At 37.2% G+C, this 22,335-nt stretch overlaps 1 protein-coding gene across 4 annotated transcripts in view; it reads left to right on the plus strand.

The window, feature by feature from the left end:
* Positions 1-22,335, plus strand: part of MTBP (MDM2 binding protein) — an 87,652-nt gene that overhangs the window by 46,081 nt on the left and 19,236 nt on the right. For all 4 annotated transcript variants that reach the window (XM_047842221.1, XM_047842224.1, XM_047842223.1 and 1 more), the window contains exons 14-15: positions 11,815-11,976; positions 18,161-18,278. In XM_047842221.1, coding sequence (XP_047698177.1) covers positions 11,815-11,976; positions 18,161-18,278 — 280 coding nt within the window. The remainder of the gene's footprint in view (positions 1-11,814; positions 11,977-18,160; positions 18,279-22,335) is intronic.

Consider the following 22,335-nt stretch of genomic DNA (forward strand, 5'->3'; position numbering starts at 1 on the left):
TTCCCTATATTTAAGAGTCTGTTATGTTTTGTCCCCCTCTCTGTTTTTATATTATTTTTGTTTCCCTTCCCTTATATTCATCTGCATGGTATCTTAAGTACCACATATAAGTGAAGTTATATGATATTTGTCTTTCTCTGACTACTTTCGCTGAGCATAATAGCCTCTAGTTCCATCCACATAGTTGCAAATGGCAAGATTTCATTCTTTTTGATTGCCGAGTAATACTGTATGTATACACACACACACACACACACACACACACACTACATCTTTATCCATTCAGCTGTCAATGGACATTTGGGCTCTTTCCATAATTTGGCTATTGTCAATAGCGCTGCTATAAACATTGGGGTGCATGTATCCCTTCAAAACAGCACACCTGTATCCTTTGGATAAATACCCAATAATGTAACTACTGGGTCATAGGACAATTTTAGTTTTAATTTTTTGAGGAACCTCCATACTGTTTTCCAGAGTGGCTGCACCAGTTTGCATTCCCTCCAGCAACGCAAAAGAGATCCTCTTTCTCTGCATCCTCGCCAACATCTGTTGTTGCCTGAGTTGTTAATGTTAGCCATTCTGACAGGTGTGAGGTGGTATCATTGTGGTTTTGATTTGTATTTCCCTGATGATGAGTGATGTTGAGCATTTTTTCATGTATCTATTAGCCATCTTGATGTCTTCTTTTGAAAAGTGCCTCTTCATGTCTTTTGCCCATTTCTTCACTGGATTATTTGTTTTTTGGGTGTTGATTTTGATAAGTTCTTTATAGATTTTGGATACCTACCCTTTATCTGATATGTCATTTGCAGATATCTTCTCCTGTTCCTTCGGTTGCCTTTTAGTTTTTTAAAAAAAATTTTTTTTTTCAACGTTTATTTATTTTTGGGACAGAGAGAGACAGAGCATGAACGGGGGAGGGGCAGAGAGAGAGGGAGACACAGAATCGGAAACAGGCTCCAGGCTCTGAGCCATCAGCCCAGAGCCTGACGCGGGGCTCGAACTCACGGACCACGAGATCGTGACCTGGCTGAAGTCGGACGCTTAACCGACTGCGCCACCCAGGCGCCCCTCGGTTGCCTTTTAGTTTTGCTAATTGTTTCCTTCACTGTGCAGAAACTTTCTATCTTAATTAGGTCCCAGTAGTTTGTTTTTGCTTTTCTTTTCCTTGCCTCAGAGACATGTTGAGTAAGAACTTGCTGTGGCCGAGGTCAAAAGAGGTTTTTGCCTGCTTTCTCCTCCAGGATTTTGATGGCTTTCTGTCTTACATTTAGGTTTTTCATCCATTTTGAGTTTATTTTTGTGTATGGTGTAAGAAAGTGGTCCAGGTTCATTCTTCTGCATGTCGCTATCCAGTTTTCCCAACATCATTTGCTGAAGAGACTGTCTTTATTACACTGGATATTCTTTCCTACATTGTCAAAGATTAGTTGGCCATACGTTTGTGGGTCCATTTCTGGATTCTCTATTCTGTTTCATTGATCTAAGTATCTATTTTTGTGCCAGTACCATACTGTCTTGATGATTACAGCTTTGTAATACATCTTGAAGTCCGAGATTGCCTCCAGCTTTGCTTTTCTTTTGCAGTATTGCTTTGGCTATTTAGGGTCTTTTCTGGTTCCATACAAATTTTAGGATTGTTTGTTCTAGCCTTATGAAGAATGCCGGTATTATTTTGATAGGGATTCCATTCAATATGTAGACTGCTTTGGGTACTATCGACATTTTAACAATATTTGTTCTTCTAGTCTGTGAGTATGAAGTATTTTTCCATTTTTTTGTGTGTCTTCTTCAATTTCTTTCTTAAGCTTTTTATCATTTTCAGTGTATAGATTCTTCTCCTCTTTGGTTAGATTTATTTCTAGGTATTTTTATGGTTTGGTGCAATTATAAATGGGATCCATTCCTTGATTTCTCTTTCTGTTGCTTCACTATTGGTGTATAGAAATGCAACTGATTTCTGTGCGTTGATTTTATATCCTGCAACTTGGCTGAATTCCTGGATCAGTTCTAGCAGTTTTTTGGTGGAATCTTTTGGGTTTTACATATAGAGTATCGTGTCATCTGTGAAGAGTAAAATTTGACCTCCTCCTGGCCAATTTGGATGTCTTTTATTCCTTTATGGTGTCTGATTGCAGAGGCTAGGACTTCCAATACTATGTTGAATATTGGTGGCGAGAGTGGACATCTGTGTCATGTTCTTGACCTTAGGTAGAAAGCTCTCAGTTGTTCACCATTGAGGATGATATTAGCAGTGGGTCTTTTGTATATGGCTTTTATGATCTTGAGGTACCCTTCTATCCCTACTTTCTTGAGGGCTTTTATCAAGAAAGGACGTTGTATTTTGTCAAATGCTTTCTTTGCATCTATTGAGAGGATCATATGGCTCTTGTCCTTTCTTTTATTGATGTGATGTATCACATTGATTGACTTGTGGATATTGAACCAGCCCTGCATCCCAGGTACCATGGTGAATAATGCTTTTAATATATTATTGGATCCGGTTGGCTAATATCTTGTTGAGAATTTTTGCATCCATGTTCATCAGGGAAATTGGTCTGTAGTTCTCCTTTTTAATGGGATCTTTGTCTGGTTTTGGAATCAAGGTAATGCTGGCCTCATAGAATGATTTTCGAGGTTTTCCTTCCATTTCTATTTTTTGGAACAGCTTCAGAAGAGTGTTAATTGGATTCTTGTTTTGGGGAGATTTTTTATTACTAATTCAATTTCTTGTTATGGGACTGTTCAAATTTTTCTGTTTCTTCCTGTTTCAGTTTTAGTAGTTTATATGTTTCTAGGAATTTGTCCATTTCTTCCAGATTGCCCGATTTATTGGCATATAATTGCTCATAATATTCTCTTATTATTGTTTGTATTTCTGCAGTGTTGGTTGTGGTCTCTTCTCTTTTGTTCTTGATTTTATTTATTTACTTATTTATTTATTTTTCTTTTTTTTTTTCTTTTTTTTTTTTTTTTTTATCAGACTGGCTAGGGGTTTATCAATTTTGTTAATTCTTTCAAAGAATCAGCTTCTGGTTTCATTGATCTGTTGTACTGTTTTTTTGGTTTTGATAGCATTGATTTCTGCTCTAATCTTTATTGGCTCCTGCCTTCTGCTGGCTTGGGTTTTATTTGCTGTTCTTTTTCCAGCCCTTTAAGGTGTAAGCTTAGGTTGTGTATCTGAGACCTTTTTTCCTTCTTTAGGAAGGCATGGATTATTATATACTTCCCTCTTTTGATGGCTTTGTTGCGTCCCAGAGGTTTTGGGCTGTGGTGTTATCATTTTCATTGGCTTCCATGTACTTTTTAATTTCCTCTTTAACTTCTTGGTTAACCCATTCTTCATTCTTTAGTACAATATTCTTTATTCTTCAAGTATTTGTTGTCTTTCTAAATTTTTTCTTGTGGTTGACTTCAAGTTTTATAGCATTGTGGTCTGTAAATATGCATGCTATGATCTTGATCTTTTTGTACTTGCTGAGGGCTGATTTGTGTCCTGGTATGTGATCTATTCTGGAGAATATTCCATGTGCACTGGAAAAGAATGTGTATTCTGCTGCTTTAGAATGAAATATTCTGAATATATCTGTTAAGTCCATCTGGTCCAGTGTGTCATTCAAAGCCATTGTTTCCTTATTGATTTTCTGCTTAGATGATCTGTCCATTGTTATAAGTGGGGTGTTGAAGTCCCCTACTATTATGATATTCTTGTCAATGAGTTTCTTTATGTTTCTGATTAATTGATTTATATATTTGGGTGTTCCACATTGGGAACACAAATGTTTACAATTGTTAGATCTTCTTGGTGGATAGACCCCTTAATTATGATATAATGCCCTTCTTCATCTCTTGTTACAGTCTTTATTTTAAAATCTAGGTTGTCTGGTATAAGTATGGTTACTCCAGCTTTCTTTGGGCAACCAGTAGCATGATAGATGGCTCTTCATCCTCTTATTTTCATTCTGAAGGCGTCGTTAGATCTAAAATGGGTCTCTTGTAAACAGCATATAGATGGATCTTGTTTTCTTATCAATTCTGTTACCCTGTATCTTTTGATTGATGTGTTTGATTGGAGTTTTTAGTCCATTGACATTTAGAGTGAGTACTGAAAGATTTAAACTTCTTGCCATTGTGTTAGGCACTCCTATAGAGTTAGGAGTTTCTGGTGGTGTTTTCTGGTACTTTCTAGTCGTTGTTGCTTTTGGTCTTTTTTGTTTTCTTTCGTCTTTTCCCTCAGAGAGTCCCCGTTAAAATTTCTTGCAGGTCTGGTTTACTGGTTACCAACTCCTTTAGTTTTTGTTTGTCTGGGAAACCCTTTATCTCTCCTTCTATTTTGAATGACAGCCTTGCTAGATAAAGAATTCTTGCCTGCATATTTTTCTGGTTTAGCACGTTGAATATATTCTGCCACTCCTTTCTGGCCTGCCAAGTTTCTGTGGAAAGGTCTGCTGTGAACCTGATCTGTCTTACCTTACAGGTTAATGACTTTTTTCCCTTGCTACTTTCATAATTCTTTCCTTGTCTGTGTATTTTGTGAATTTGACTGATATCCCTTGCTGATGGTCGTTTTTTGTTGATTTTGATGTCCGTGTCTTTCTCCGTGTTAGGGAACTTTTCTGCTATGATTTGCCCACATAAAACTTCTACCCCTTTTTCTCTCTCTTCATCCCTCCAGGACCTCTATGATTCAGATGTTATTCCTTTTTAATGAGTCACTGAGTTTTCTAATTCTCGTATCGTGCTCTGTTGCCTTAATTTCCCTGTTTTTTTCTGTTTCACTGTTCTCCATAAGTTTGTCTTCTATATCACTGATTTGATGCTCTGCTTCATCCATCCTTGCTGCTGTGGCAACCATTCAAGATTGCACCTCAGTATCGCATTTTAAATTTTGTCCTGACTAGATTTTACTTCTTTTATGTCCAGAAAGGGACATATGATTCTATGCTTTTTCAACCCCAGCTGGTATTCTTATTATCGTGATTCTAAATTCAGGTTCAGACATCTTTCTTATATCTGTGTTGATTAAGTCCCTGGCTGTCATTTCTTCCTGTTCTTTGTTTTGGGTAAATTCCTGCCGAGTTCTATGGCTCAAGTTAATGCAGATTGTTGTGTTAATCCTCAGATCAATTTTCTAGGTGTGCAAAATGGTTTCGTGATGATTTGGCTGCATTTCAGGCACTAGAGAAACAGAACTTCCATGCTGCTCTGCCATCTTACCTAACTTTAACTTTTGTCTCTAGACCTTTTTATAAAATTTCTTGTTATATATTTTTGGTTGTAACAGGAGGATAGAGACTGCAAATAGAAAGAAATGCAACTACAGAGAAATTACTGTTATCTTGAGCATTGATTCTTTAACCATTGAGACTTTAACCATGACTGTTAATAAAAATTCATTTCATATACTGAGTGAAGTTAGCTTTATGGATTTTTCTTATTCAGGAAAGTAACACTTTTTCCAATGGTCATAGTTTAAGGTTTTACTTCTATTACTAAATGTTAACTTAATACCAGTGTTAACATTCATTAGTCATCTATCAGTCTTATTCATTAGTACCTAATATGAACTTATTTTAAACTAATTGATAAAGAATTTTTAAGAAGTTGACTCAAATTGTGAGGCCTCATTAGTTGCATATAGAAAAAATGTGATATTAGGATTAAGTGGATATAGTATAAAATAAAAAGTATCCATTCTTTTCTTTAAAAGCATTTAAAAAACATCTTGAATTCAGTAGGCTGTTTTATTCAATGAAAAATCATTTTAGAATACTTCATCTCAATTATTATGTAAGAGTTACCTACTTTTTCAGTTGGACAAATCAGGGTAATTCTGTAGTCTTAAACTCCAACCACTGACTTATTTTTTTAATTGTATAAATGATATTAGCTCAAGGAAAATATAGTTAGAAAGGCAAATCAGTTTCAATAAAAAGTAGTACATGTTACAACCAAGGGAAAAAAAAATACCGAAATAGTATTGTTGTGGCTGGAAAACCCCTATTTCAAACATCAGCCTACAGTATTACTCACTTCTTAACTTTGTTCTGCCCCTGCTAAATCCCTCTTCAGGCCCTACTTTCTTACCATGGGCCTTCTGCAGCTCTTTAAAATTCTGTTCCCTCCATATCTCCCCTCTCCATCGTTGCGTCTCTTCCTTACCCTTCCAACCAATCCAAGAAAGATTGCCAGAGTGGAATAGGCAGCTCTCTGAAGCTGATACATTTCTCCTTTGGGTAGGAAGAGTTAACCCCCCTGTTTGGGCCAGAAGGGAAATACTAAAAGCTATACCTACACTGCTGCCTGCAGGTGTGATTGGAAGCTCTGGGTGGGGGTGGGGGGAAGAGCAGACAGAAGTACGGAATAAATGCTGAAAATGTAGAAGGGCCACGGGCAGCTGAGCTGTGCCAGCCATAGCTGTAAAGATGCCACAGCTTTGGGTGAAGCGCGAGGATGGTGGGGAGCCTGAAGCTGAAGGAAGCCATATAGCTAGTAGCTGCTAGAGAAACCAGCTCAGAGCATATCCAGGAAATGACCAATTTGGAATCCAAAGCATGAAATCGATGAATATTAATGATCCAGTTAATTTGTGATGGAAATACTTGCTGAACCAATCTCTCCTGTACCCAGAATCAATACTGGATTAAAAATCTGGGGTAAAGATGCATCTTTTCAGAACTCCTGTATCTCTAAAGACAAGAAAATGACAGCAAAACAAAGTTTCTAATGTAAAATGTCTGAGTGTATTTCAGTGACTTTCAAAGAAGTGAAATATAAATATAAAAGTATCAAAAGTAGTATAGTTAATTAATTTACACATGGTGAAAACTAACGTAAGAGGAGCAGCTTTCTTTGGGAAAAAATCAACAATTCAGTATCAATACAAAGATTATAGCCTTTGCTGAAAAACAAAAAGTTGTTCTGGAAGATTTTTTCAAAATTATCAACAAGACATAGAGTAGACTTATAATATCCCCAGTGGTTCTCTGATTAGTACTGAATCAGAGAGAGTAACTGGAAGAGTTTACATAAAAATACACGTGCATTAATTGAGACACTTTGTTTTTTACAATAACACAAAAGTCAAATAAAATTTCTGTTTTGGTTTAGTTTTTTAATAATTACTTCAGTAATTTTATTTATTTTTAAAATTATACTTAATACTATTAGAATACTTACAATTTTATAATTCATGTTTACTTGATTTTTTGTAACTTTTAGCTTCTTGCATTGGGAAGTATTAAATATCTTATTTCACTGATTTTTAAAGAAACAATTTAGGAATGCTGGACAATTTTTAAATAAGATTGTTCAGTATGATACAAGACAAATGCCAAAACAGCAACAGTCTTGTCATTTTGCTCCAGTACTGCGGCCATTACTTTGAGTTTCCCACTTCTTTTTAAAATTTATAGAACCTAGTAGAAACCTGATTAACACTCAGTCTCTGGTACTTTTGAATATTCTGGTCTATATTTTTTCTTTAGTAAATACTAAGTTATTGCTATCTTTTTTTATAAATAGCATTCTTTTGCTGATTCATTTTTAGGCTTCAGTCCAATGTTTGTCTCCCTAAACTTTTGACACTTGTGTGCAAACTCATTTATGCAGAGATTTTTTGTATAGGTAAATTATGCTGCTCATAATCCTGTTAAACTTCATCTGTTCCCTCTTTCTATTTCTCAGTCCTCAAGGCCAGAAGGAGTTCTACCCTGCTCTCAAGATAGCCCAATGTTGTAATGTAATCGACTGTTTTAATAAGCATGGGTCAGGTTCATGATTTAAGTTTCTTTTTAATGTCAATAAAAATGTAGAGCTAAATTCTGAAGCATATTACCTATTGTGCATCTTTCATGTGAAAACAAACCACTGATAACTTTTAATTTTAGAATGACTCCCAGCAGATTGTGCAAAAAATAAAAAGAAATGAAGCTTTTTATTTCTCACTAAGAAGTTGTAATAACAGCAGCATATTTTATAATCTTACTTTACCATTACTAATGTTCTTGAGTGCAGGAACCACCTTGGATCACAACTGGAATGATCCTAGCAATATCCATGTTGGTAGGGTGGGATTTTGCAGAGACATTGTTGTAAAGCTCATGTTCTCAAGTAGAATCTCTAGACCGGCTACTCTCTTCTCAGCCTACTCTCTTACATTATTTATGTGTCGACCTCATGTGATAATGTTCTGGACTTTAATCCTCTGTGTCCAAGAGCACAGCACAGTGCTTTGTAGACGATAAACTCCATAAATGTTGAGTTGAATTCTATGAATTTACAATTTACTATTATAGAAGAAAATGCTATTAGTTCAGAAGTGTTTTAAAAATGTAATATTTTGGGTGCGCCTGGGTGGCTCAGTCAGTTAAGTGTCCAACTCTTATTTTGGCTCAGGTCATGATCTCATGGTTCAGGAGACCAAGCCCTTCATTGGGCTCTGAATTGATAGCACGGAGTCTGCTTGAGATTCTCTCTCTCCCTCTTTCTGCGCCCTTTCCCCACTCACCCTCTCTCTCTCTCAAAAGAAATAAACCTTAAAAAAATGTAATGTTTTGACAAAAGTAACACATGGGTATCGTTTAAAATGCAAATGGTATTGAAAACTTCATGTACCAGCAATACTCTCCCTTTTCCTCCCCATCTTTCAGTCTTTGTAGACAGCTACCCTCAACTCTGCCAACTGGTTTTCCTAACATTTCCTCTAGTTTTTTTAAGTAATGTGTGTATGCTATTTTTTGATTTGCCAGTTTCAGACATTATCTTGGCATCTAACACAGAAGATAAAGACTTAGCTTTCTCATATCACCTTTGCTTTCTCTTTCCACCCTTTACAGTGAAGTCATGAATTTTGGTCAGTGTTTAGTTTTAACATTATTATCACTATATAAATAAGTTTACCACTGAGTCTTGCAATATATGATGATAATTACCTCTCTTGTATAATCTTTGTTTTTCTTATGATGTGGATGATCATTTTTATTTGCCCATTCTTTTTTTTTTTTTTTTTATTAAAAAAAAATTTTTTTTTTCAACGTTTATTTATTTTTGGGACAGAGAGAGACACAGCATGAATGGGGGAGGGGCAGAGAGAGAGGGAGACACAGAATCGGAAACAGGCTCCAGGCTCTGAGCCATCAGCCCAGAGCCTGACGCGGGGCTCGAACTCACGGACCGCGAGATTGTGACCTGGCTGAAGTCGGACGCTTAACCGACTGCGCCACCCAGGCGCCCTTGCCCATTCTTTTGTACAGGCAAAATATTGTTACTTTTCCAGAGGCTCCAACATTTTTCTACCTACTTAATAAGTTCATTATATGTTCAAACACAGTTCCTTTTTATTTCTCTTCATTTTTTTTCCCAGAGTGTTTACTATTTTTCTCTGTTGTGTTCAGGTTGCTTCTTAGACCTCTTGACTTCTTAGAGACTTCTCTTTTCTTCTTTTCTTCTTTTGGAGTCTCCTTTTTTCCAGACCCCTTGTGTTCCTTCTTGGATTACTCCCTTGTTTGGTGGGTGACTATCTTTTAGTAACTACTTGAATAAAAGTTCATGGGTCATAATTTTTTTTGAGTTCTTGCTTACCTGAAAATATCTTTACTTGATTGACAAGTCATAAATACTTCTAGGTTGAAAACTATCTACCTTCGGAATTTTGAAGATGTTACTTTATTGTCTTCTATATGGTTGTGTTCCTATTAAGAAATCTAATGCCTATTTTTATCCTTTGTAGTGCTTTATTTTTGGTTTATTTGATTTTACTCCGTTCTGGAATCTTTATCTCCAGAAGCTTTACTCTGAATCATAGTGTGTATGTATTTGCTGTCCTCTCCCTCTGCCCCCAGTTTTTTAAGTTGTCCATTCAATGAGCCATTTCAATATAAGATTCATATTCTTACATCTGAAAATTTTTATCTCTTTAAGAATTTCTTTCCCTTTCTCTTTTTTTCTCTTTCTAGAACTTTTATTAATTATATATTGGTTTTTCTGGACAGAATACCCAATTTTCTTTCCTATTTCCATATTGTTTTTTGTTCTAGTTTCTGGACAATATCTGGCATTTTATTTTAAGCCCTTTTATGGTATGTTTAAAATTTGAGTTCTCATGTACTTAATTTTAAAAAGTTTTTTTCTTGTTCATCAATTGTTCCTTTATCAAAGCATTGATTATTTCTATGAGAATATTAATGATAGCAAGCTTTCTTTTGTTCTCTGCAATGTTTTTTTCTTTTTTGTTTGTTTTTTCCTGCTGGGCTCTTTTTTCCTCTTTGCTTGCTTTAGTCTTTCTTTTCATCTTAGATTTTTTCCTATTTTGAGGGTTGCAATAAATAAACCTCCTTACCCACCCAGTTGAGAAATAAACGTAAAAACACACAGATGGAAATAAATAACAGGTAAAAGCTTGATTGAAGGATATGACTTTTTAGATCTATGGCCAGGTGAGTTTTCTGATATATAACCCAGAATTGAATTTCCCCTTCTTGAATGAAGAGCTAGGCAACTGAAAAGCTAGGCCCTGTTGGGGCAGGGCCCTTATCACATTGCAGAGAGCATAAATTCTGAGAACCTGCCAGCTCAGAGGAAGGTTGGGGAGAAGGATCTGATCAGCGAATGCCTTGTTTCTTCTCCAGACTAGCTCAAAGAGTGACAGCTGGGAGAAGGGAGCTACAGGTGTTACTGAATTCAAGTCTTACATGTGTAAACATAAGACCGTGGAAATGCAGAGTCCCCGCTGTCCTCAACACCTTTTCTTAAATGTGTAGTTACTCGTTTCTGTCTGTCCTGTTTTAAATGGGAAGCTTTGTGGACTTTAGTCTAATATACTGTCTGGCAAGATGTACTCTAGAGTGGTGGAGTTACAAATCAACATTTTGCTTGTGAGCTCCTGTCCCTACCTCTGCCTCAATATCAGGACCAAGCTCTTTTCTCTGGGGGCATTCAGTTTTTCAAAAGCGGAATCCTTTCATCTTTCTTGGGAAGCATTTATGCCTCCTAGCTTTCTGGCTACAGCGCTTGGAGTTGGACCTTTCAGTATATAGACCTCTATTTAATCCCCCAGTTTTAGCCCCAGCTTCAGTGCTACCTTTCGGTGTGCCTGATGACACCAGTAGGCTGGGACTCTTTTTCAGCTTCCTCCCCCCAAAATGAGAACAGTCTCCTGGCTGTGAGGGGTGGAGGGTGGGGTGAAGACCTTTATTTAGTTGTCTCCTCCTTTTCTAAACATCCATGCGTCCAGTCTTAGTTTAACCTGGATCTCACCGTCGTCTTCTAATACCACATAGTAGTGCTTTTGCAGGCACCCAGTGGACCCTTCCTGTCCGGTACCAACTCAGTTACTGTTCCACCATCATCTCTTCTTCTAAAATGTCAAAAACTGTCATTATTAATTGTTTCTGCTTTTGTTGACCTTTTTTTATTCCTTTGTTGTAGATTTAGGTTTTAGGAAGGAGAAGAAATAGATGGAATTGGTCAAGTGACCACATGTAACTGAGAGTCTTACAGGTTTTATTTTCACATAAACACCAACGTCCTTAATGGTCTGCACTATATTCTGAAAACTTGTAAACTATATATTTACCATTTATCACTTGTTGGCATTAACAGATTATTCTAGTTTTGTTTATCTCACATAACTGGAAATTCTGTCATTACCTACAAATGGGATTAAAAGGAAAATAGGCATGTTGATTTGCTGGAGAAATTCAACTGTTTTACTTTTGAAAACATTTCCCATGAAAGAGTAGTGGATGTACTTCTAGAGAGGCTTTAAAATAATAGGCATATGGTTAATTATATTGTTTTGTTGTCTTACAGAAAGGAGAAAGTTGGCAAAGCAGCCTGAAGTAGTTTCTGTTGATGAACTCAAAAATCTGTTAGTACTCACAAGGGAACACTTTGTAGATCATTTTGATGCTTTTCTTCCTAAAACAATTTCAATAAAGACAGACAAAATTAAAACCTCCGATATGTCAAATGGTAAGTTTTTTGTTGGTTTAAATATTGGTTCTTTTTGTATGTTTAGCATTTATTATAGTGATTTATCATTAAAACTAATAAAATGTTGGTCAAATCAAGATGTATCTTATAAATTTAATTAGTGATATATATTTGCATAGTCAAGTATGGTGTGTATATATGATGAACTATTTCTCATCATTTGAATATTAAAAAGTTTCTGATCACTTCTTTTTTTTTTCTAAGTTTGTTTGAGAGAGAAAGAGCTCATGCATGTGTGTGTGTGGCGAGCAGGGGAGGAGCAGAGAGAGAGGGAGAGAGAGAAAATCCCAAGTAGGCTCCATGCCGTCAGCACAGAGCCCGACATGGGGCTCGATCTCACAAATGGTGAGATCATGACCTGAGCTGAGTTAAGAGTCAGATGCTTAACGGACTGAGCCACCCAGGCATCCCAATCACTCCTTTCTTTAAGGAGGTTTTTGAGCAGAGGGAGAAGCATTTTAAGGTGGTTCCTCTTACTGCTTTTACAAAGCTACTAGAAAGGGTGGATTTCTATTGAGTTACGTTTTTATGAGATAAGAATAGTAGGACCTACGCAGTAAATTTACTATAGTTAAAACTATATACAGTAAGATGCTCCACATTTGCCATTCATTGTAGCAGGAACAGTCACCAGACTTCACTGAAGGAGCAGGATATCATTTCTGTATTCATTTGCATTTTTTTCCTATTTTCCTGGTTCCTATTCTTGTGATGAATTTGAATGGAGTGAAGCTTTACAGGATCTAACAAGAAAGCATTTGGTGATTGCCTAGCATTTTAAAAGTCCAGGATAATTTTTTGTTTTTATTCCATGAGAATCCTTTTTTATTCCATAGGTTAATAAGAAAATGACCAAAGAATCAAGTTAACAGTAATGTTTGTTGAATGAGTTTTCTGTTTTTGACACCATAAAGGTACACAAAAACTTTATGGCTTATGATCTGTTTTGAAAGCAAAATGCAAATACAGCATGCTGTGACATTTCAAGAGCCCAGGCCCTGGAGCTAGAGTGCCAGGGCTCAAATCTGAGTTTTGTCACTTGTTAGCTGAATGTCTTTGGGCAGTTTTTCCACCTCCTCATGCTTCTGTTTCCTCATGTTTTAAATGGGATTAATATCACCCACTTACTAGGGTTATTGCGAGGAGTAGACGAGTTGATGCATAAGCAACACAATGGATGCCAAAAACCTGTGAGCTGTTATTTGTATTATCATTATCATCATCATTACGTATCAGTAACAAAGTTCAATAGCAATGCAGAGTAATGTCAAAGATGTTGGAGACAGTGTAAGGTTCCTTGTAAATGGGGGATATGTTCAATAAAGAGACATAGTTTCTTGGTTGCATCATGGGCTCTGGAACCAGACTAACAAGATGGAAGCCGCTCTGCAGCTTACTTGCTATATGACTTTGGGCAAGTTTTCTAACCTCTCTGAGCTTCAAGTTATTTTTAATATTTAAATTGGAAATGACAGGGGCGCCTGGGTGGCTCAGTCGGTTGAGCAGCTGACTTCGGCTCAGGTCATGATCTCGCGTTCCGTGAGTTCGAGCCCCGTGTCAGGCTCTGTGCTGACAGCTCAGAGCCCGGAGCCCGTTTCAGATTCTGTGTCTCCCTCTCTCTCTGCCCCTCCCCCATTCATGCTCTGTCTCTCTCTGTCTCAAAAATAATAAACATTAAAAAAAATTAAAAAAAAAAATTGGAAATGACAAAGGTTGTTATGAGGATTAAATGAATTATTTATAATTGCTTAGAAAGTTGCCTGGTATGCATATATTTTCACTCTTATGTGGATCCTGAGAAACTTAACAGAAACCCATGGGGGAGGGGAAGGGAAAAAAAAAAAAAAAAAGAGGTTAGAGTGGAAGAGAGCCAAAGCATAAGAGACTCTTAAAAACTGAGAACAAACTGAGGGTTGATGGGGGGTGGGAGGGAGGGGAGGGTGGGTGATGGGTATTGAGGAGGGCACCTTTTGGGATGAGCACTGGGTGTTGTATGGAAACCAATTTGACAATAAATTTCATGTATTGAAAAAAATAAAAAAATAAACAAATAAACTTAGACAAAAAAAAAAAAGTTGCCTGATATGAAGTGCCATATATTAGTTTTTAAGTTAATGAATGTGAGTTTAGAGGAAAGGAATATAACAAGGGTAGGATAGTCACAGAACACTTTGTTAGGAGCCAAGGGACTCTGATGTAGGTCTTGAGTGATTCATGGGCTCTAGAGAGAGTGGAGAAGATAGGATTTTCCAGGGAGAAGAAGTAATATACCCAGGGTCATGGAGGTAAGAAAGGGCAAACTGAGACCAAGAGAGAAGTTGCCCTAATCAGAGGATTTGTACAGGAGATAACAGTTGGAAGGTAGGAAGGGCTGAAATAATTGTTTTTTTGTAAGTAAGGATGTGTATCTTCTAGTTACCCATACAAAGTCAAGTTCTAGGACACTGTTAACACACTGAGTTATGGGGTGCTCATCTTAAAATGTAAATCAGATTATATCACTCCTTTGCTCAAACCTTTGCCATTACTTTCCATTATACATAGAATGTGTCATCCTTAACATGGCTTACAAAAGCCCTACATGATGTCTGCCCTCATACTAGCTTCTAGAATTCTAGCTTCCTCCTGTGTCACATTTCTGTTTCCTTAGTACCACAGAGAGTCTTTCCGTTCCTTGAGCACATCACATCCCTTTCCATCTCGGGAACTATATACATGCAGTATCTTCTTTCTGGAATACTTTTCTCCCAGTCTTTCCTGATGAACTGACAGTCATTCTTCAGACTTTGACTTAAATGTTAACTTCCTGAAAAAGGTTTTCCCAGACCTTCCTCACTTTAAGTTGATTCCTTTTGTACTCATTTTCTGTATCTTTCTTTGAATTATTTTTTACATTTTAAATTATATGCTATGTATGTAATTTTTTATTAATTGTGTGTCTTTATTCTGAACCATATGTTCTTTGAGAATAAGGAGTGTGCCTGCTTACTGTCTCCAATACCCTAGAGCTTAGTACAGTACCTGGCACATAGGAATTCATTTCTCCCCAAATAATGTTGAACAAATGAAAGAAACCTTGAAGTTTGTGTGTGTGTTTTTTTTTTTTTTTTTTTTTTTGGAGCACGAACTGAAATTTGACAGGTTATATATTTGAACATGACTCCTCTAAGAATGAAGTTTTGATTTTTAACATTCCTTGTAGCTTTTGTTTCAGTAAATACATCTATATGTGAATTATACAGCAAAAGAAGCAATAATGTCAATCATGTTTCATATTGTGACCCATTGTTTAACAACCACGCTCATTAGGAATTACTGACAATCGTTAGAGTTATTGATCTGCTTTCTTTTTCTTTCTTCTTTCTTTCTTTCTTTCTTTTTTTTTTTTTTATAAAATCTCTAGCATATATAACAAATAAAAATCAGCATGGAGAAAATGTCTTGATCTAACCATTTTATATAATCATTGCCACAGAGTTGCTAAAAACTTACAGTGCCAAATGTGATATCTGAACTCCAAAATGCAGTAACTGTCTCCTTCACCTCAGACCACTGGGGACATAAACACACTGTATAAATGGGTTTTCTAGGTAATTTTATAAGATCACAGTTTTATTATTTCAAATATTTTAGTAAGAATCTCCTAGTATGTGTTTATAATTCTTGCTTTATTAAACAGAATATGCCAATTACAATATAACCTTTTCTTTGTGATCTATTCATATTTATGTATGTCAGGTTATAATGGCCTATATTACTATCCACATATTATCATCTGCAGTATTACTTCCTTTTTGTTTGCTATGATTTGTGTAGGGAAGGTTTTGAATCCCTATTTCCCTATAGAATCACTTTTATTTCTTTGTTTCTCCTGTAAAGTAAAACACTTTTTTTTTTAAAGAAGCAATGTTCTTGGTTTCGGAGGCCCTTTTTGTGCTTTTTGGTTGTCAGCATGTCCTGGTGTCCTGACTGCCACAAAGATAAAATATTGTGTCTTATTTTACTGTAAGAATTCAATTAGATTATTCCCCAAAAGTGCATCTGAATGTTTGTTTAGCCTCTGTCATTTATATTTATGTAAATTGTGTAGCTGGAGTGAACAATTAATTATATTGTAATATTTAGGAACAATAATGTTTACTTTTATTTAACATTCTTGTATTCTTTTGTGAACTCAGCGTGTAAATGTTCAGATCTGCTAATGATATTTTCTTTATACTTTTAGTGGAAAGCCATGTCAACATTAAAAAGTAGATTATTTCATTATAAAGCTACTGCTGTATAAAATATTTCAGTACCCTTAAGAAATGAGAAGTGGTATTTTTGGATGGTGTTTGCTGGGAACCATCTACTGTAGTAATTAAAGATATTTTAAAATGTTCAAGGTTAAATAGCTTAATAAATAAAGGGAAAAGAACATGTAATTGGCTTCTATTTTCATTTATGTTTATTTTTTTTCTTTCTTTTTTTTAAAAAAATTTTTTTTTTCAACGTTTATTTATTTTTGGGACAGAGAGAGACAGAGCATGAACGGGGGAGGGGCAGACAGAGAGGGAGACACAGAATCGGAAACAGGCTCCAGGCTCTGAGCCATCAGCCCAGAGCCCGACGCGGGGCTCGAACTCACGGACCGCAAGATCGTGACCTGGCTGAAGTCGGATGCTTAACCGGCTGCGCCACCCAGGCGCCCCTATTTTTTTTTCTTTCTTGTATGTAAAAACTCCTTTACTAAATCATCATTTTGTAAGACCCCCAAAGTATAAAATGGGTATTTTTGTCAGAGCTGATGGTTAGTCAAACAACTGATGTCCATTAATTTTCAGTTAATTTATTAGAACAGTGTGTAATAGTTCAAAACAAATTTTAAAAATAAGATAGTTTTGGAATCCCAAAAGTAGTACAGTTAGTAATTTTTCCAGTGTTAAATAGTTTCGATGTACTAATAATTTATCATTTGAATGAAAGCTGTCTCTTTAGGTTTTTGATGAGAATTGTGATGTTTTAGCAATCTCTGTGTTGGTTCATTGTAACATAGTAACTAGAAAGATAAGCACACTCTTACATAAAATATTTTACTAGCGGTGAAATAACACTTAATGTTAGCGATTTACTTGAAGATGTATATGTTAAGGCATCTTAGGTTAATGGATAAGTGAGAATTCTTTCTAAGGTAACCTTTATCTGAGAACATCATATGTTATTTACTATATTATCATACTTTTGAGAATGAAGTAATCTCTTTTCAAGATATGAAATTTTCCAAATAATGCTATTAATTCCTGTTCCTGGAATGAAAATCACATAATATCCAGTATATTCTCCATACAGTTGCCTCCTTTTCATTTAGTTTCACAAAAAAATAACAAAGTTATGCTTTTATTCACAGGAGTCCTCATAGTGCTAATTCGTTTTCTGAATTCTAGGGCATAACTTTTTTCTTTCTTTCTTTTTTAAGTTTATTTATTTTGGAAGAGACAGAGACATGGGTGAGTGGGGAAAGGACACAGTGAGAGGGAGACAGAGAATCCCAAGTAGGCTTTGCACTGCTATTGCAGAGCCTGACGTCAAACCCAGGGATCTGTGAGATTATGACCTGAGATGAAACCAAGAGTCGATGTCAACCGACTGAGCCACCCAGGTCCCCCTAGTGCATAACTTTTCTTATGAGGAAACAGTAAAGTAGGCAAAGCTTAACAGTGGTTTGTTTTTTTTTTTTTCATTTCCAAAAAACTTTTTTTTTAATGTTTATTTTATTTTTGAGAGACAAACAGGAAGTGAGTAGTGGGGGGGGGGGGAGGTGCAGAGAGAGGGAGACACAGAATGCAAACAGGCTCCAGGCTCTGAGCTGTCAGCACGGAACTGGATGCGGGGCTTGAACTCATGAACTGTAAGATCATGACCTGAGCTGAAGTAGTATGTTTAACCGACTGAGCCACCCAGGCGCCCCCCAAAAACTTTTCAATGGCATTTTGCTTGGGCCATCAGAGATATCCTTAATGAATGCCTGAGATAAGTACTATACAATTAATCCAACATGGCTTTATATATATACATGTACACATGCACATGGATGGATGGATGGATCTACATGTATGCATTTTTATATAACAAAATTTAACATGTTAATCACTTTCAGTACTTATGTATGTTTCTTTCGCTTTAGACATCAGTTCAGTGGAACCTGGTTCTTCAAGTCTAATGGAAACCAATCCCCTGGAATGGCCAGAAAGGCATGTTCTTCAAAATTTGGAAAGTTTTGAAAAAGCTAAACAAAAAATGAGGTAATATTTAAATAGCTCAGTATTTTTAAATGAACATTTTTTTTCTTAATCCTTAAGTTTAGTGTTTATGAAATACAGGTAGTTTCTAGTTTTATTAAAAGGAAATATATGCAGGGGCGCCTGGGTGGCTCAGTCGGTTAAACATACGACCAACTCAGGTCACGATGTCACAGTTTGTGGGCTCAAGCCCTGCGTCAGGTTCTGTGCTGACAGCTCAGAGCCTAGAGCCTGCTTTGGATTCTGTGTGTCTCTCTCTGCCTCTCTCCCCTGCTCACACCCTCTGTCTCTCTCTGTCTCTCAAAAAGTGAATAAAAATGTTTAAAAAATTAAAAAAAAAAAGAAGGAAATCTATGCATCCTATAAGCAGTAGGTAGAGTATTTACAGAGTAGAATGTTGAGAAAGTAACTGTTCTTCCTGACCTTCTACTTGTACCTTCTGGATGTACATAATCATAGTTAACATTTTAGTGGATGCCTTTCCAGACCATATGGGTGTTAGAAAGTAGACTAGAGACAGTAAAGTATCCCCGCAACTGAGAAGGCACTTTGAGATGGAAAAACAAAGCAAGCCACTCCATACCTTCTACACAGTTTTGTTCAGCGTAACTCACTGACAGGGTTTCAGGCTGATGACAATCCAGTGCTTAGCTATTCTCCACAAAGTCTGGACCTTAATCCACAGATTTTGTAGAGTGAGGGGATAGGCAGAGGTCATTGTAAGAGGTCAAAGTGTTTAACATTTAGCAGACCTCATGGAGCCATCTGTGTGCCAGAGGTCGAGAGAGGGGAAGAAACTCTGCTATCTCTACTAGTAGTCTGAACAACGTTAGGGAAGATCAGAACAAGCCTTTCCACATTCTGGTCAGGACATACGTTAACCTCTGAGAGGCTTGAAACACGAGAGAAGTCGTCGCATGAACTAGATGGAGCCAAAGATGGGATCAGTATTATCAGAACTCCTACATCTGGGATGCTTTCTTGACCTTTGCTTTCATCTTTTTTTGTTGTTTTTTTTTTTTTTTTTTTTGATAGCCCTGTTTTAAATTCCTAATAATTCTTTTTTGTTCTCAGCTCCCATTTTTTTCATTAGCAACCTCTTCTTTTATTAATAATGAGAATTCAGGAGATACTAACAGGATGTTAATTGGAATCTTCTTTTGACTTGTTATATCTGTTCCTTGGATATCTCATTATCCTTTGGGTCTGTTCTGTTTGTTCCTCTGGTGTTTTTCTCTTATGTGTATCTTTCCTCCAGTGCCTGTCTGGTGGTCCTTGATTGTTTCTAGCTTGGAATTGAGTACCAACCTGCTTTATATAGGTAGTTGGTGTTTATTTTCTCTAAGTATAGACCTGTTGCCTGCCTGCTGTCACCTGAATGTTGGGGGTGGGGAGATGCAGGGTGGAGCATCCCTGGTAGACTTCACTGTAGGGCACCTGTGAGGGTTCCAAAAGGGAGGCAGCCTTGGTCCTTCACTCAACACTGCAATAACAGGGCTTTATTCTAGGGGCATTGACACTGAGACTGGGACAGACACAGTTCTGGATCTTCGAAGAGAACAGCTTCTCTGTTTTTCACTTGGAGATAAAATTGCAAGGGTAAAGGGAGGTGTGAGAGGGTGGTACTTGAACAACTGTTCTAGTAGGGTTCTTAAAATACATTGCCTGATTTCTGCCCGTTGCCACTCAGCCCAAGTGTAGTCTCACCATGGCTTTGTGGGATGGGAGGAAGACAGATTCTATGTTTTTTTGTAGACTTCTCTCTAGCTCTCATTTACATGCTTGCTCTAGTTTATTCCTTTTGTTTGACCCACCATTTTTTCACCTTTCATTTCTTTTTTTTTTTTTATGATATTTATTGACAAATTGGTTTCCATACGACACCCAGTGCTCATCCCAAAAGGTGCCCTCCTCAATACCCATCACCCACCCTCCCCTCCCTCCCACCCCCCATCAACCCTCAGTTTGTTCTCAGTTTTTAACAGTCTCTTATGCTTTGGCTCTCTCCCATTCTAACCTCTTTTTTTTTTTTTTCCTTCCCCTCCCCCATGGGTTCCTGTTAAGTTTCTCAGGATCCACATAAGAGTGAAACCATATGGTATCTGTCTTTCTCTGTATGGCTTATTTCACTTAGCATCACACTCTCCAGTTCCATCCACGTTGCTACAAAAGGCCATATTTCATTTTTTCTCATTGCCACGTAATATTCCATTGTGTATATAAACCACAATTTCTTTATCCATTCATCAATTGATGGACATTTAGGCTCTTTCCATAATTTGGCTATTGTTGAGAGTGCTGCTATGAACATTGGGGTACAAGTGGCCCTATGCATCAGTACTCCTGTATCCCTTGGATAAATTCCTAGCAGTGCTATTGCTGGGTCATAGGGTAGGTCTATTTTTAATTTTCTGAGGAACCTCCACACTGCTTTCCAGAGCGGCTGCACCAATTTGCATTCCCACCAACAGTGCAAGAGGGTTCCCGTTTCTCCACATCCTCTCCAGCATCTATAGTCTCCTGATTTGTTCATTTTGGCCACTCTGACTGGCGTGAGGTGATACCTGAGTGTGGTTTTGATTTGTATTTCCCTGATAAGGAGCGACGCTGAACATCTTTTCATGTGCCTGTTGGCCATCCGGATGTCTTCTTTAGAGAAGTGTCTATTCATGTTTTCTGCCCATTTCTTCACTGGGTTATTTGTTTTTCGGGTGTGGAGTTTGGTGAGCTCTTTATAGATTTTGGATACTAGCCCTTTGTCCGATATGTCATTTGCGAATATCTTTTCCCATTCCGTTGGTTGCCTTTTAGTTTTGTTGGTTGTTTCCTTTGCTGTGCAGAAGCTTTTTATCTTCATAAGGTCCCAGTAATTCACTTTTGCTTTTAATTCCCTTGCCTTTGGGGATGTGTCGAGTAAGAGATTGCTACGGCTGAGGTCAGAGAGGTCTTTTCCTGCTTTCTCCTCTAAGGTTTTGATGGTTTCCTGTCTCACATTTAGGTCCTTTATCCATTTTGAGTTTATTTTTGTGAATGGTGTGAGAAAGTGGTCGAGTTTCAACCTTCTGCATGTTGCTGTCCAGTTCTCCCAGCACCATTTGTTAAAGAGGCTGTCTTTTTTCCATTGGATGTTCTTTCCTGCTTTGTCAAAGATGAGTTGGCCATACGTTTGTGGGTCTAGTTCTGGGGTTTCTATTCTATTCCATTGGTCTATGTGTCTGTTTTTGTGCCATCACCTTTCATTTCTTAACCTTCTTATGAATTTAGTGACTGGCACTTCATCATTGTGATTTCCATTTGTTTTGAGTGGGGAGGTTAACATGTATGTTTAATGCACCATCATCTTGAACTAGAAGCTTGTTTGTCATTCAAGATCTAGATCAAATACCACCTTTCTCTTAAGTCGTTCATAAATGTTGCAACTCAGTGTTCTCTTTCTTCATTAAGCACCCAAGGACTATATCATTACTTCCTTCATGAAACTTGTTTTATTGTACTTTTTATACCTCATTCTGCATTGGTGTATCTGTCTCCTTTCACTGCCCTCACCTCCTTCCTCCTACTCAAGGCATACCTGTATACTAAATTACAAGCAGTGATAATGAGTCTATACATTATCATCAGTGAACTCTTTTTAGTATCTCACGATGATATTTACAAAGTCATTGCTCAAATACTTATGAGTGTATCACCATATGGGGAGATATCATCGAATTCTTGATTAGGAACAAAAGTTATGTTGCAGATATTCAGATTTGTATTTTGTTAAAACAGGCTTAACTGGATCATTAAGGAATATCCCGTAGTGAAATTCAGAAGTCATAAGAATTTGGCTTTGGACAAACTCACCTGTTGTGTGACTTTGTTGCCTCATCTTTAAGATAAGAATAACAGGGGCGCCTGGGTGGCTCAGTCGGTTGAGCGTCCGACTTCGGCTCAGGTCACGATCTCTCGGTCCGTGAGTTCGAGCCCCGCGTCAGGCTCTGGGCTGATGGCTCAGAGCCTGGAGCCTGCTTCCGATTCTGTGTCTCCCTCTCTCTCTGCCCCTCCCCCGTTCACGCTC

Source organism: Prionailurus viverrinus, chromosome F2, assembly GCF_022837055.1.
Source record: "Prionailurus viverrinus isolate Anna chromosome F2, UM_Priviv_1.0, whole genome shotgun sequence".
NCBI classification, from domain to species: Eukaryota; Metazoa; Chordata; class Mammalia; order Carnivora; family Felidae; genus Prionailurus; species Prionailurus viverrinus.